The 13,125-nt window shown below is 42.8% G+C and overlaps 1 protein-coding gene across 1 annotated transcript; it reads left to right on the top strand.

The window, feature by feature from the left end:
- The first annotated feature begins 3,842 nt into the window (after nucleotides 1-3,842).
- Trim34b (tripartite motif-containing 34B) lies at nucleotides 3,843-10,989 on the top strand. Its single transcript, NM_001243916.1, has 7 exons — nucleotides 3,843-4,339; nucleotides 4,875-4,970; nucleotides 5,595-5,825; nucleotides 8,957-8,979; nucleotides 9,660-9,760; nucleotides 10,020-10,046; nucleotides 10,430-10,989. The coding sequence occupies exons 1-7, from the start codon at nucleotides 3,920-3,922 to the stop codon at nucleotides 10,987-10,989; spliced, it is 1,458 nt and encodes a 485-aa protein (NP_001230845.1). The 5' UTR covers nucleotides 3,843-3,919.
- Nucleotides 10,990-13,125: the final 2,136 nt, after the last annotated feature.

Below are 13,125 nucleotides of genomic sequence, written 5' to 3' on the forward strand. Positions count from 1 at the left end.
TGCGTGGTAAGGTAGAGTCTTTGTGAGTTATTTTTTGGTCCAGATTGGTGTTGGATTGTAAGACTGCACATAAACTCCTTTTGGATTTGCAGAACTGGGTATGGGTGTGGCTGGGTAATAAAGCCCATGCTAGCAAGTGGAGGCCCAGGATTGTGGCCACAGCATGGTGGGGAGATATATACAACTACAATTGTCCTTTTAAACTAGTTTAATGTGGATGAATGTCTGTGCACCTCTAGTGTGCCTGGTTCCCTCAGAGCCAGATGAGGGTGTCAGACAAATCCTCTGGAACTGAAGTTACAGACCATTGTGAAAACCGTGAGCCCCTTTCACATGCTTCTGCTCAGCAGTCATGCATGTTCTCTGAGGTCATAGGTGTCCACATCTCTCCTTTCCTTGCTACCTAATGCTTTTGGTCCCCCCACAGCCATTTCCTTTGGCCCCTCCTCCCAGAGTCATGGGACCCACGTGCCCATTCTTATCTGTTTGCTGTACCTTCTCCAACAGTGGACATGATTCTGAATCCACAGATGGCTAATTTAAATATTTTTTAAAATATTTTTTATTAGGTATTTTCCTCATTTACATTTCCAATGCTATCCCAAAAGTCCCTCATACACTCCCCCCCACACTCCCCGCCCCACCCACTCCCATTTTTTGGCCCAGGCATTCCCCTTTACTGTGGCATATGAAGTTTGCAAGCCCAATGGGCCTCTCTTTCCAGTGATGGCCAACGAGGCCATCTTTTGATACATATGCAGCTAGAGTCAAGAGCTCCAGGGTACTGGTTAGTTCATAATGTTGTTCCACCTATAAGGTTGCAGATCCCTTTAGCTCATTGGGTACTTTCTCTAGCTCCTCCATTGGGGGCCCTGTGATCCATCCAATAGCTGACTGTGAGCATCCACTTCTGTGTTTGCTAGGCCCCGGCATAGTCTCACAAGAGACAGCTATATCTGGGTCCTTTCAGCAAAATCTTGCTAGTGTATGCAATGGTGTCAGCGTATGGAAGCTTATTATGGGATGGAACACGGGATATGGCAGCCTCTAAATGGTCCATCCTTTCGTCACAGAACCAAACTTTGCCTCTGTAACTCCTTCCATGGGTGTTTTGTTTGGCCTTCGTTCTTCTTGAGTTTCATGAGTTTAGCTAATTGTATCTTATATCTTGGGTATCCTAGGTTTCTGGGCTAATATCCACTTATCAGTGAGTACATATTGTGTGAGTTCCTTTGTGATTGGGTTACCTCACTCAGGATGATGCCCTCCATGTCCATCCATTTGGCTAGGAATTTCATAAATTCATTCTTTTTAATAGCTGAGTAGTACTCCATTGTGTATTTTTGAGGCCTTACTGAGGTTGGTCCTGGAGTTCTGGGGTCAAATATCACCCTGCCTCTGTCTCTTAAAGTAGCTGGGACTGCAAGCTTGTGCCTTCCCAACCCCCTCACCCCTCCACCTGCTTGTTTCTGTCTCAGTAGCCATAAGAGATCCTGGTGTCCTCACCTGGCTTAGGCCTTATTGATCATTCTTGCTTGCATCTTTGCACTAAAAGTTATATCAGTTCTTTTTTTTTTTTTTTTTTTTTTTTTTTTTTTTTTTTTTTTTTTGCTTACTCAGAGATAGTAAACAAGAGTTAGGTATTGCTCTGGACAGAGCCTAGGTGTTCTTGGTAAGATATTGATCCTGAATATTTTCCATGTTAGGCTAATATATGGGCATTTTGCATCTTCATAGATGGTTTAAACACCCGCCCGCCATTGTCCAGTACTTTCACTTTTCAGAATTCACCACATCTCCTTTTTCTGAATCTGCACTGCAATGCTAGAGAGTTTAGTCATGGCCAAACACAAAAGATAATTAAGGTCTCTCTCTCTCTCTTAATTAAAAATGTCAATGGAAATAAAGCGTGTTTTGGCATAAAAAAGCATACTAAGCACCCATTTGATATTTATCTAATATGAAATAAATCTACATGCTTATACTCCAGCTAGGAATGAAAATAAGAAGAACTAAGTAGCTTATAGACTATGCAGCTTTTGTTTTCAGAGTAAGCAAACGGTTCAATATAATCTCTTTTACTTTATTTTGTTTTGGGTTTTGGTTTTTGGAAACAGGGTTTCTTGGTGTAGCCCTCCATGTCCTGAAACTAGCTTTGTAGACCCAACTGGCCTTGAACTTAGAGATTTACCTGCTTCGGCCTCCCAACTGCTGGGGTTAAAGGTATATGGCACCACCTCCTGGCTTTCAGTAGGATCATAAGGAAGTTGAAGCTTTAACACAGATGGGCTTTCCTTAAATCTGAGAGGAAGATGTTCCGGAGGAGCTACAGAGAAAGGAACAGGAGGTGGGTGGGCTTGGAATGATGCTGCAGAGAGAATATGGCTGGGGGGTCTCCAAGGTAAAGAGAGGGCTAGGAAGAGACCGCATCCTAATGCCTTCGGATTCTTGCTGTCATCAGAGAAAGAATCCAGAGACGAGGCTATGTGAGGAGTGGGAGGACGTTTTATGACAGAGCAAGTACAGGTCTGGTGCAGGTTGATAATGCCCTCACTTAGGAGGTGTAGGCAGGACAATCAGAAGTTAGGTCCAGGCCAGCCTTGCTTATCCAGCCAGTTTGACACCTGGCCGGGGCTACATGAGACCTTGTCTCAAAAATACAAATTAAAAGAAATAATAAAGAAGAAGAAAAACGAGAATGAGAGAGAACTCAAGGGTGCCACGTGTGTGTGACTTCAGAGGTCAAAAGGGGGTTTCAAATCGTGTAGATTAGAAGTTACGAATGTTTTGAGTCAGCATGCAGGTTCTGGGAACTGAACTTGGATGCTCCGGAAGAGCAACATGAGTCTCTAACCACTGAACCATCTCTCCAGACATCATAGTGATGTTTAAACTTTTCTTTTTATTATTTACCAATCAACTGTAGGTTGAACATCATCTTTTAATGTTCATTAGCTTTTATTAACTTTTAAAAATAACATCTTTGGTTCTTTTAATTTGTGTGTACTTATACAACTTGTACTGATCATATGCATTTACCTCTCTCACTCTTTTGACTCTTTTGGCCCAGAACTTGTCAGTCCTGTTTACCCTTTCAAAGGACTGTCATGCTGGCCCTTTTTATGCCTTTAGTTTCCAGCTCACTAATTTCACCTCTTGTTTCTTTCTACTAATTTTTGGTATCAGCTCTTGTCCATATTAAGATCTTTATTTGAAATACATGATTTATTTTTTTAAAAATTCATTTTATTTTTGATTTTTCAAGACAGGGTTTCTCTGTGTAGCTTGACTGTAGATCATGCTGGCCTCAAACTCACAGAGATCATCCTACCTCTGGCTCCCTAGTGCTGCGATTAAAGGTCTTTGACACCATTGCCCAGCTGTTTTGTTTTGTGGTGTTTTTTGTTTTGTTTCGTTTTAATAATGGAAGCCAGAAAACACACCCCTAAACCTGCCAGGTCCCAATCAAAGTCATTGTCCCAACACTGTACTGCATGGCCAACTACTAGGACGAAAAGTGAGACTTGGTCCATTACCAGTGTGCTATGGAGGTTCCCAGTCTTCTGTTGTTGGACTGCACTTCTGCACAGTGCTCAGGCCTGTTTTACCTGTGTTTTCTGTTCCTTCTGCCTTCTCTTTCCTGTGCCACCACTGCATTCTTCATCTGGAGTGTTTCTGTTCCATTTACCAAATTACTGAGGGTTTGTCCTTTGTTGCAGATTCTGTCTAGTAATGGGTGAAAATTGAGAGCTTTCAACCATCATATTATCTACCTTGAAGGATACTTAGTGGCTGTGTTGTCCTGAGTTGCCTTGGAGAACTGACTCACCATTGTTTTAGAATCTGCCTAGCCATCCAGCAGTCCTTAAGAAAGAAGAGCCTCAGAGACTAGGACAGGAAAAGACACAGGGGCAACATAATGGCCTCAACAGGCCCGACGAATATACAGGAGAAGACCACTTGCCCTGTCTGCCAAGAGCTTTTGACCAAAGCCCTGAGTCTAGGCTGTGGCCACCTTGTATGCCAAGCCTGTCTCATCTCGAACAAGAATGCAGTGATCAACCCCAGAGGGAAAAGCAGCTGTCCTGTGTGTGGTACTAGATTCTCGTTGGAAAATCTACAGGCTAATAAACATCTGGCAAATGTAGTAGAGAGACTCGGGGAGGTTAAATTGAAGCCTGACATTGGGACAAAGAGAGATCTCTGTGTACACCATGGAGAGAAGCTCCTTCTCTTCTGTAAGGAGGACAAGAAGGTCATTTGCTGGGTTTGTGAGCGTTCTCAGGAGCATCGTGGTCACCACACATTCCTCTGGGAGGAAGCAGTCAGGGAATGTCAGGTAAGTCCGTGATGGAGGAAGATAGGGCAGAAAGTGATTCTCAGTAAGAAATATAACCTTGCCATCATTCTTGATTCACATTACCACTGGGTTCCTAACGCCTAGAAATGTCTTTTCTTTCCATTTATGTAAAGGGTTGGCCTGCAGTACACACAATCTCTTGATCAAAGAGCAGAAGGTTTCTGGTCCCTTTCCCTTGCATTGTTTGGGTGGGGAATGCTTCCCAAGCCCTGAGTCCACTGCTCCTCTCAGCAAGGCAACTGCAGGTGAACACTGTGAATTGGGTTTGAGGAGAGGGTGGCATTGCTGCATGGTCTGTACTTAGTCTAAGGGAAAACAGTGTGTAGGTGATGACTTTACTCCTCTAGGGATCAAGAATGCATTCATCCACCTCCTTAGACTTTGTTCTATGTTGTAACACTACACATCAACCTCACAGCTTTTATGAACTGGTCTTTTTCTGGGCACAAACTGGTTTCTTTGTTAGTTCACTGTCCAGGTGGAGCGCATGACCGGTATGATTCCTTTCACGCAGGAGAATCTCCAGAAAGCTCTCACGAGGCTGAGGAAGGAGCAGGAGAAGGTGGAGACATTGGAAGCTGACATCAAAGAAGACAGACTTTCCTGGAAGGCAAGAATGGCTTCCTGAGTGATGCTGAGACCTATTTTAGGATGACCTTCTTTGATCTTCATCCAATTAGGCTCTTTGTTTCCTTGTATTCAATATGTCGAAAGCTACCTGACAAGTTACATTTTATGGTTGAGGGATGGGAGCATATCGTTGTAAATACACGTACATATTTAGAATTGAGTGCAGAGATAAACTGTATAATGTCAAAGGCTGGACGAGTCTTTGTTCTTCTCTTTTTTGACAGTTCTGCTAGAAGATACCATGCAAAACAAACAAACAAACAAACAACCCCCCCCCCCAAAAAAAAACAGTTTCCTCTAGGTTTCAAAACCAGGAGTGCTCATGTAGATGTAGGGAGACACGAGTGCCCAAGACATCTGTCCATCTACAATCTGAGCCTCATCCTAGTTTTACATTATTTTTGGATGAGGAGAGGGCTGTTTATTTATTCTTCTTGTTTGAGTTTGTTTGTACTAAAGGGGAAATAGAAGAGAAGAATAGCATCCTCAACTTGCTGTTATATTCCTATGTCTCCCTTGGCTTGAAGTCCTACTTCCACTGACATCTTCCTTCAGCCTGGGAGACTTGTTACATCTTTCTCTCTCCCAATGTCCATTCCTGCAGCGCCAGGTCCAGACTGAGAGACAAAGGATTCAAACAGGCTTTAATCAGCTTAGAAGAATCCTGGACAAGGAGGAACAGAGAGAGCTGAAAAGACTCAGAGAAGAGGAGCAGATGATACTGGACAGCCTGGCGGGGGCAGAGGCTGAGCTGGCTCAACAGAGTCAGTTGGTGGAGGAACTTATCTCGGATCTAGAGCTGCGGCGTGAGTGGTCAGATACAGAGCTGCTGCAGGTAGGAGGAGCAGCTCGCCCCAGGGTGCAGAGACATGTTCTCTTTCCTTCTTGGAGTTAATAACACAGCATTGGATGCAAGTCATGGAAAAGAATATTCTCTTCTCCTTTCTATTTTCCTACCATGGGGAAGCCCTGTGATATTAGCTGGTAGGGTTGGGGGCGATGTTACACACATTTCCCAGGCTGCAGAAGGTACCTTCTAATCCCACCTGCTCTCTTTCTTTTTACATGAGAGTATGTGGAAGTTTGTCAAATGTGTTCTTCGATTTTTCACCATCATTGAGATTGTGTGGTTTTTATTCTTTATTCTATTAATATGGGCTATCACGTTGATTGATGTCTTTATGTTGAACGAAACCTAATATTTGTTCCTGACTATAATGGCCATGGGTTTCCATATTTGTTTTGTGGTTTAATTTGTGTAGCCCTGGCTGTCCTGGAATTCAATCTATAGACCAGGCTGGCTTCGAACTCAGAAATCTGCCCGCCTCTGCCTCCCAAGTGCTGGGATTAAAGGCATGCACCACCACTACTGGTGTGATTTAAATTTTTTAACTACTTTTTAAAAAATTGTATGTGTGTGCATCCATGTATACATGCACATGAGCCACAGCCCACAAGTAGAGATAAAAGGACAGTTTGTGGGAGTTTGTCCTCTTCCTTTTTTTTTTTTCTTTTGCATGTTTGTTTAATTTTTTTTCATTTTTTTATTAGATATTTTCTTCATTTACATTTCACATACTATCCCAAAAGTCCCCTATACCCTCCCCCTGCTCTGCTCCCACTTCTTGGCCCTGGTGTTCCCCTGTACTGGGGCATATAAAATTTCCAAGACCAAGGGGCCTCTCTTTCCATTGATGGCCGACTAGACCATCTTCTGCTACATATGCAGCTAGAGACACGAGCTCTAGGGGTACTGATTAGTTCATATTGTTGTTCCACCTATAGGGTTGCAGACCCCTTCAGCTCCTTGGATACTTTCTCTAGCTTCTCCATTGGGGGCCCTGTGTTCCATCAAATAGATGATTTAGAGCATCCACTTCTGTATTTGCCAGGCACTGACCTAGCCTCAAATGAGACAGCTATATCAGGGTCCTTTCAGCAAAATCTTGCTGGCATATGCTATAGTGTCTGTGTTTGGTGGATGGTTATGGGATGGATCCCTGGGTGGGACAGTCTCTGGATGGTCCATCCTTTCGTCTTAGCTCCAAACTTTGTCTCTGTAACTCCTTCCATGGGTATTTTGTTACCTATTCTAAGGAGGATTTTCTTTTTCTTTTTCTTTTTCTTTTTTTTCTTTTTCTTTTTCTTTTTCTCTTTCTCTTTCATTTCTTTTCTTTTTTTTTTTTTGTTTTATTCGACACAGGGTTTCTCTGTATAGCCCTGGGTGTCCTGGAACTCACTTTGTAGATCAGGGTGGCCTCGAACTCAGAAAACCGCCTGCCTCTGCCTCCCGAGTGGTGGGATTAAAGGCATGCACCACCACACCTAACGAGGATTTTTTAAAAAACGTATATATCTTTTAAAGATTTATTTATTGTATATAAGTACACTGTAGCTGTCTTCAAACACACAAGAAAAGGGCACCAGATCTTATTATGGATGGTTGTGAGCCACCATGTGGTTGCTGGGAATCGAACTCAGGATCTCTGGAAGAGCAGTCAGTGCTCTTAACCACTGTGCCATCTCTCCATCCCCTTGTCCTCTTCTTCTACTGTATGGGACTGAGGGACTGAACTCAAGTCACCAGGCTTGGCAGCAGGCACCTCTTCCTATTGCCCCTCTTGATTGCCCTCTTTGTCCCTCCTTCGTCCCTCCCCTCCCCTTCCCCTCCTTTTCCTTTTTTTTTTTTTTTTTTTTTGTTGAAGATTTATATATGTAAGTACACTGTAGCTGTTTTCAGACACTCCAGAAGAGGGAGTCAGATCTTGTTACAGATGGTTGTAAGCCACCATGTGGTTGCTGGGAATTGAACTCTGGACCTTCGGAAGAACAGTTGGTGCTCTTAACCACTAAGCTATCTCTCCAGCCCTTGACTGATCTTTATCATTTCTGTACCCAAGCACTGTAGTGCCAAGCTGTATCCTCATTCCAGGGATGCTTTGCTTGCTTCGTTTCTTCTCGTGCTGCTTTAACAATTTTGGTGTTGTCTATATTGGTTGGTTCTGTACTTCTGGGAATTTGTTCATCTCTACTTATCTAATTTTTTTTAACACAGTAAACTGGGGTGGGAATCCAGGGTCTGACACTTGCTAGGTAAGCATCCCACCACCAAGCCATACCCCAGCTCCTAGTGGTTCTTTTTAATTTGCTGTTGTTGTTGTTTGTTACTTTTTGTTTTGAGATCGGACCTCACTATATAACCCTAGCTGACCTGGGACTCACTATGTAGACCCAGGCTGGCCTTGAACTCACAAACTCAAACTCCTTCCTCTGCCTCCTGGGTGCTGGGATAAAAGGTGTGAACCACCATGATTCTTTTTAATTTCTTTAAGGTCAGTAGCAGTGTCTCATCTTTTCTTCCCAGTTTGAAAATTTTACCTCTTTATTTTTTTCCCTAGTGTGTCTAGCCTGAGGGTAGCCATTTTGTTGATATTTTGGCTTAACTTTAAAACAAGGAAAAAAGAAAGAAACTGTATTTTTAGACAGTTTTTCTGGTGAATATCTGTAACCTCAGCACTCAAGAGGATGAAACAGGAGGTTCAGCTCCACTCTGGGCCACGTTTAGAGAAGCATCTAGAAAAAATAAAATAACTTACTCTTGATTCTTCAGTTCTGTAGCCTGCTTCTGCTTCTGCTGCTTCTTCTTCTTCTTCTTCTTCTTCTTCTTCTTCTTCTTCTTCTTCTTCTTCTTCTTCTTCTTCTTCTTCTTCTTCTTCTTCTTCTTCTTCTTCTTCCTCCCCTTCCCCTTCCCCTTCCCCTTCCCCTTCCCCTTCCCCTTCCCCTTCTTCTTCCCCTTCCCCTTCCCCTTCCCCTTCCCCTTCCCCTTCCTTCACCACTGCCCCTGGTGCTGCTTCTTCTGCTACTTCCTTCTCCTGCTTTTTTTTTTACACTTAAACTGCTCTAATTCCCACATGTTGTGACTTATGTTTTTTTTTTTTCCTTCTCTTGTGTTTTTCATATTCCCAGGATATGAGCGGTATTTTGAAATGGTGAGTATGGGTTACCCCAAACAGTGCTTTTGTGTAATAAAGATGAGTTCGTAGCTGTCCTGATTAATTTTAAAGACAGGAGCCTCTAAGTCTGCCTGACCACATTCATTTTAAGCAATAACTTTTCTTTTGCAAGGCTTTCCCCCATAACAATGTTATCTCTGATGTGGATCATACCTAGAGTTCAGGCTTTCTTCTTCCCCCAGAAGAACCATCTGTTATCTATATGGGGCATGGGGTGTGGTGTGTGTGTGGAACCCAGGCTTCGGACTACTCACAAACTCACAGGCAGTTAGTTTATGAGTCCTACATCACAGCCAGGACCTACAGCCTTGCTCTCAATTTCCTTGAGAACTCATAGGTCCTCACCGCACCCTCAGTGCTGTGCCAATGTCATTCCGATGCTTTTCACCCAAATTTATATTATTACCATGAGATTTCAAGAGATGAAAGCTACCCCATATTAAGAAGAGGCAGCTGTGACTTCAAGAGGGTTAGATCCTCCCAGTGTCACAGGGAACATTTCACAGAGGCCTGTGGCTTCTGATTCACAGTCAGGGCTTTCCTTTAGGATCCTCAGGTATGAAGCACATCAGTGATGTGGAAGGAGAGAAAGGCCATTGTGTTAGCAAGACAACAACATGACAGATGTAAAGATTAAACTATTTCTCCATCCCTAGGAGTCAGATCTGGACACTGAAGAAGCCAAAAGCAGTTTCTAAGAAACTGAGCATGGTATTCCAAGCTCCTGATCTGAGTGGCATGCTACAAAAGTTCAGAGGTGAGGAGAGCAGCAGGCAGTTTCTATGGTAAAGATAGCAGGGAAGTCAGGGAGGGGTGTTCTGTGAGGAGGACGATACAGCTGTGTCCGAGGGAGCACCCTAAAGTGTTCTTGTTTACCAGAGAGGACCTTTAAACTTTTTTAAGCCTCTCATAAACCTCTTCTTATACCACCCTTTCTTACCTCTAGAGAGAGCAAAGTATTACCTCTTTCGAATCTTTGCTTCTAATAAAAGTCTCCAAATGTTTTATCATTTCAGAGCTATCAGCTGTCCGGGCCTACTGGGGTAAGAAGTTGCAGATGTTGAAATCACTGTGTTCTGATCACCTTTCACAAGTGTGTGGTTCAATGTGGCCTTATCACCTCTGTCTCCTGTGTTACCTCATACACATAATGAATTCCTCATAGGCTTCGTGTGATGGTATATGCTTACAGTCAGAGCAGTAGGGAGATGAGGCAGATGAATTGTATGCTATAGGCTATCCTGGGACACTTAGCAAGATCCTGTACTAAACAACAATTATGTAACATTTTTGTATTGTTTTATCATATCCCACAATCAATATTACTTTCTTCTAAGCTCTCCAGTGTTGGCTTTTCACAGTGTTTCACAAACAAGCTACCTCCATATTTGCCACCTAATCTTTTTCTTTCTTGTTTTCCCTCTAGACAACTTCACATTTAATCCAGAAAACCTAAATTTGAATCTTATACTTTCAGAAGACCACAGACAAGTGACATCTGTGTCCATTTGGCCCTTTAAGTGTTGTAATAATGGTATTTTGGGCTCCAAATGTTTCTCCTCAGGAAAACATTACTGGGAAGTGGATGTGTCTGAAAAGAATGCCTGGACCCTGGGAGTTTACACTAGAAAACGAACTTTAAGGTTTGATGTTAGACAACGCAAAGGTCAGCCAAATGGTTACCACAGATACAAACCACAGAATGGCTACTGGGTTATAGGGTTACAGCATGGATCGAAGTATAGTATCTTTGAGGATTCTTCCAACTGTGACCCTACTGTTCTGAACCCCTTTGTGGCCACCCCTCTCCATCGGGTTGGGATTTTCCTTGACTGTGAAGAGGGCACAGTGTCCTTCCTCAATGTCACCAACCATGGATCACTCATTTACAAGTTCTCCCAATGCTGCTTTTCCCAACCTGCCTATCCATACTTCAATCCTTGGGACTGTCCAGCCCCCATGACCCTGTGTCCTCTGAACTCCTGAGTTTTCTCATTCTCATCCGTTTTTGCTCTTACTTCTGGCCTTGATGCTTACCGTGTGGATGGACCTGTGCTGTTCAGGCATCTCTTCCCATGGTCTCCCTTCTGTCATGCTTGGATGTGGTGTATCTGGCATCATGTAGAAGAGATGCTTACCTTTTACTCTAGCTCATTTTCTCAAAAAAGCCTAAAGCTAGGTCAGGATAATATCCATGCCCTCTGCCTTCCATATTTCCCTTTGTCTTGAAGAAACGTGACAAAGTCTATTAGCCACTAACTCATCCTTGTTGTTTAAGACAATCCGTAAGAACTGACTCCGGACCACAACTAACGGATTTTTAACACTATGTCACTCAGGATACCTCACGTTCAACAAGAAGTCAAGGAATAGAAAGTATGAACAGCAACACATAGCCTAGAGTTGAGGTTATGCCTAGTATACAAATTCAAATGCTGCCTCTTACAAACTAATAAATTCTAAGGTTCTTTTTTTTTTTTAATATTTATTTATTTATTATATGTAAGTACACTGTAACTGTCTTCAGACACTCCAGAAGAGGGCGTCAGATCTTGTTACAGATGGTTGTGAGCCGCCATGTGGTTGCTGGGATTTGAACTCCGGACCTTCGGAAGAGCAGTCGGGTGCTCTTACACACTGAGCCATCTCACCAGCCCCCAATTCTAAGGTTCTTAAACTGAAAATTGAAGTGCATTTGACTTAAGATGGTTGTATGAAACTAGGTATGTGTAAATATAAAATACCCATTTAACTGTCTTGTACATAATAATACATGGCCCTATGGTCCTTTGTATTCAATGAAATATTTTGTGGAATGTTTGGAGTACTATAAATACCTGTTGTCTTCAAATGCTAGTTTGTCTTCCTTGCCAGTTTGATTCCATAAGTATAATCTCATGTGGAGCATGTCTGATTTAAAAAAAAAAAGGCTGGTCTTCACTGTTGTTCTAAACTATTAAAATTCATTTGCAGCTAAAAATTTAATCTGTTCATTTGTATCGCTATTAGCCAAATTCTGTTTGGGTGTAATAAGTGGAAAGTCAAGTTATTGGAGAAATCAAGTACTAATAGTGTCGTGCTGAAGAATTCATTACCAAAAAAACCACTCTCTGCCCTTTATTGGGTACTTTTCTCATTGCTAAGACAAGGCACGTGATAAAAGCACTACCTTGGGTTGTCTAAAGTTGTTTCCTCCCACTGTGCTTTGGGTTTATTCTTCATGTTTATGGAACAAGGAGGCTTAGACACTGAGTGATCAGCTCCCACAGACTCCCAGGGTGCCTGACTGAACCAATGCCACTACCTTCCATGTAGTTAAGGTCATACCACCATGTGCTTCAATGGGAGGCTAGTGCATGAGATGGAGGATTTATTTTCCACACTGTGCTGGAGAGGACAAATGTCTCTTCCATTTGGTGTCCTTATGAACAAGAGTTCATTCAGTACTAAAACAGCCAGGGTTGCACTGCAGAGTTAGTATTGAAGGAATGGAAGAGAAAAAAAAAGACAAATATTACTGAAGAAATGCAAGCTCTGACTAGACAGTCTAAAACAAAATAAGAGGACAGCCACCAGCCAGCTCAGAAAGCTATCAATGATTATCAACCACACCAAGGTGGGGTGGGAGTTATGTTTGAATCTCAGAAAGAACTCAACATGCACCCAAGGAGGCAACCTGGATGGTTGAAAGCAGATTGTGCTTCAGACTCCATGTTCAGGGGCCAAAACCATAAACAAAAACGCAGCAAGGGTCTTCAGTGGGGTATGTCTTACTCTTTGAGAAGCCCACACCCCTCAGGAGTGTCTTCTCAGGGCCTCCCCCACCCCCCACCCTTTTGTATAAACCTGCATTAAGACTGCATTGAACTGCAGCTATTGTGAAAATAAAATAAAAGCAAGAGCTGAAACACCTGTAGGCTAACAGAAGACTGGAGGTAAATCTCAGTGAGAAGGATGAAGGTGACCATGTGAGCACAGCATTGGCCACACTGTCAGTGAGCAGTGCCATGGTGTGTGTGATTCTGTGTGCAATACACATCGACATTTATTCATAACAGAGGAAATGGATTCCTGTGGAACACAATTATGGAAGCAATATTGAAAGAAAAGGTTGGACAGCTA

This window comes from Mus musculus, chromosome 7 (assembly GCF_000001635.26).
Source record: "Mus musculus strain C57BL/6J chromosome 7, GRCm38.p6 C57BL/6J".
Classification (NCBI taxonomy): Eukaryota; Metazoa; Chordata; class Mammalia; order Rodentia; family Muridae; genus Mus; species Mus musculus.

What these genes read in the sequence shown, in the direction of transcription:
- Trim34b (NM_001243916.1), top strand. Translation starts at nt 3,920, where the DNA reads ATGGCCTCAACAGGCCCGACGAATATACAGGAGAAGACCACTTGCCCT. An exon ending in AAGCAGTCAGGGAATGTCAG is followed by an intron (nt 4,340 to 4,874) that starts GTAAGTCCGTGA and finishes CCTTTCACGCAG; the next exon opens with GAGAATCTCCAGAAAGCTCT. An exon ending in CAGATACAGAGCTGCTGCAG is followed by an intron (nt 5,826 to 8,956) that starts GTAGGAGGAGCA and finishes TCATATTCCCAG; the next exon opens with GATATGAGCGGTATTTTGAA.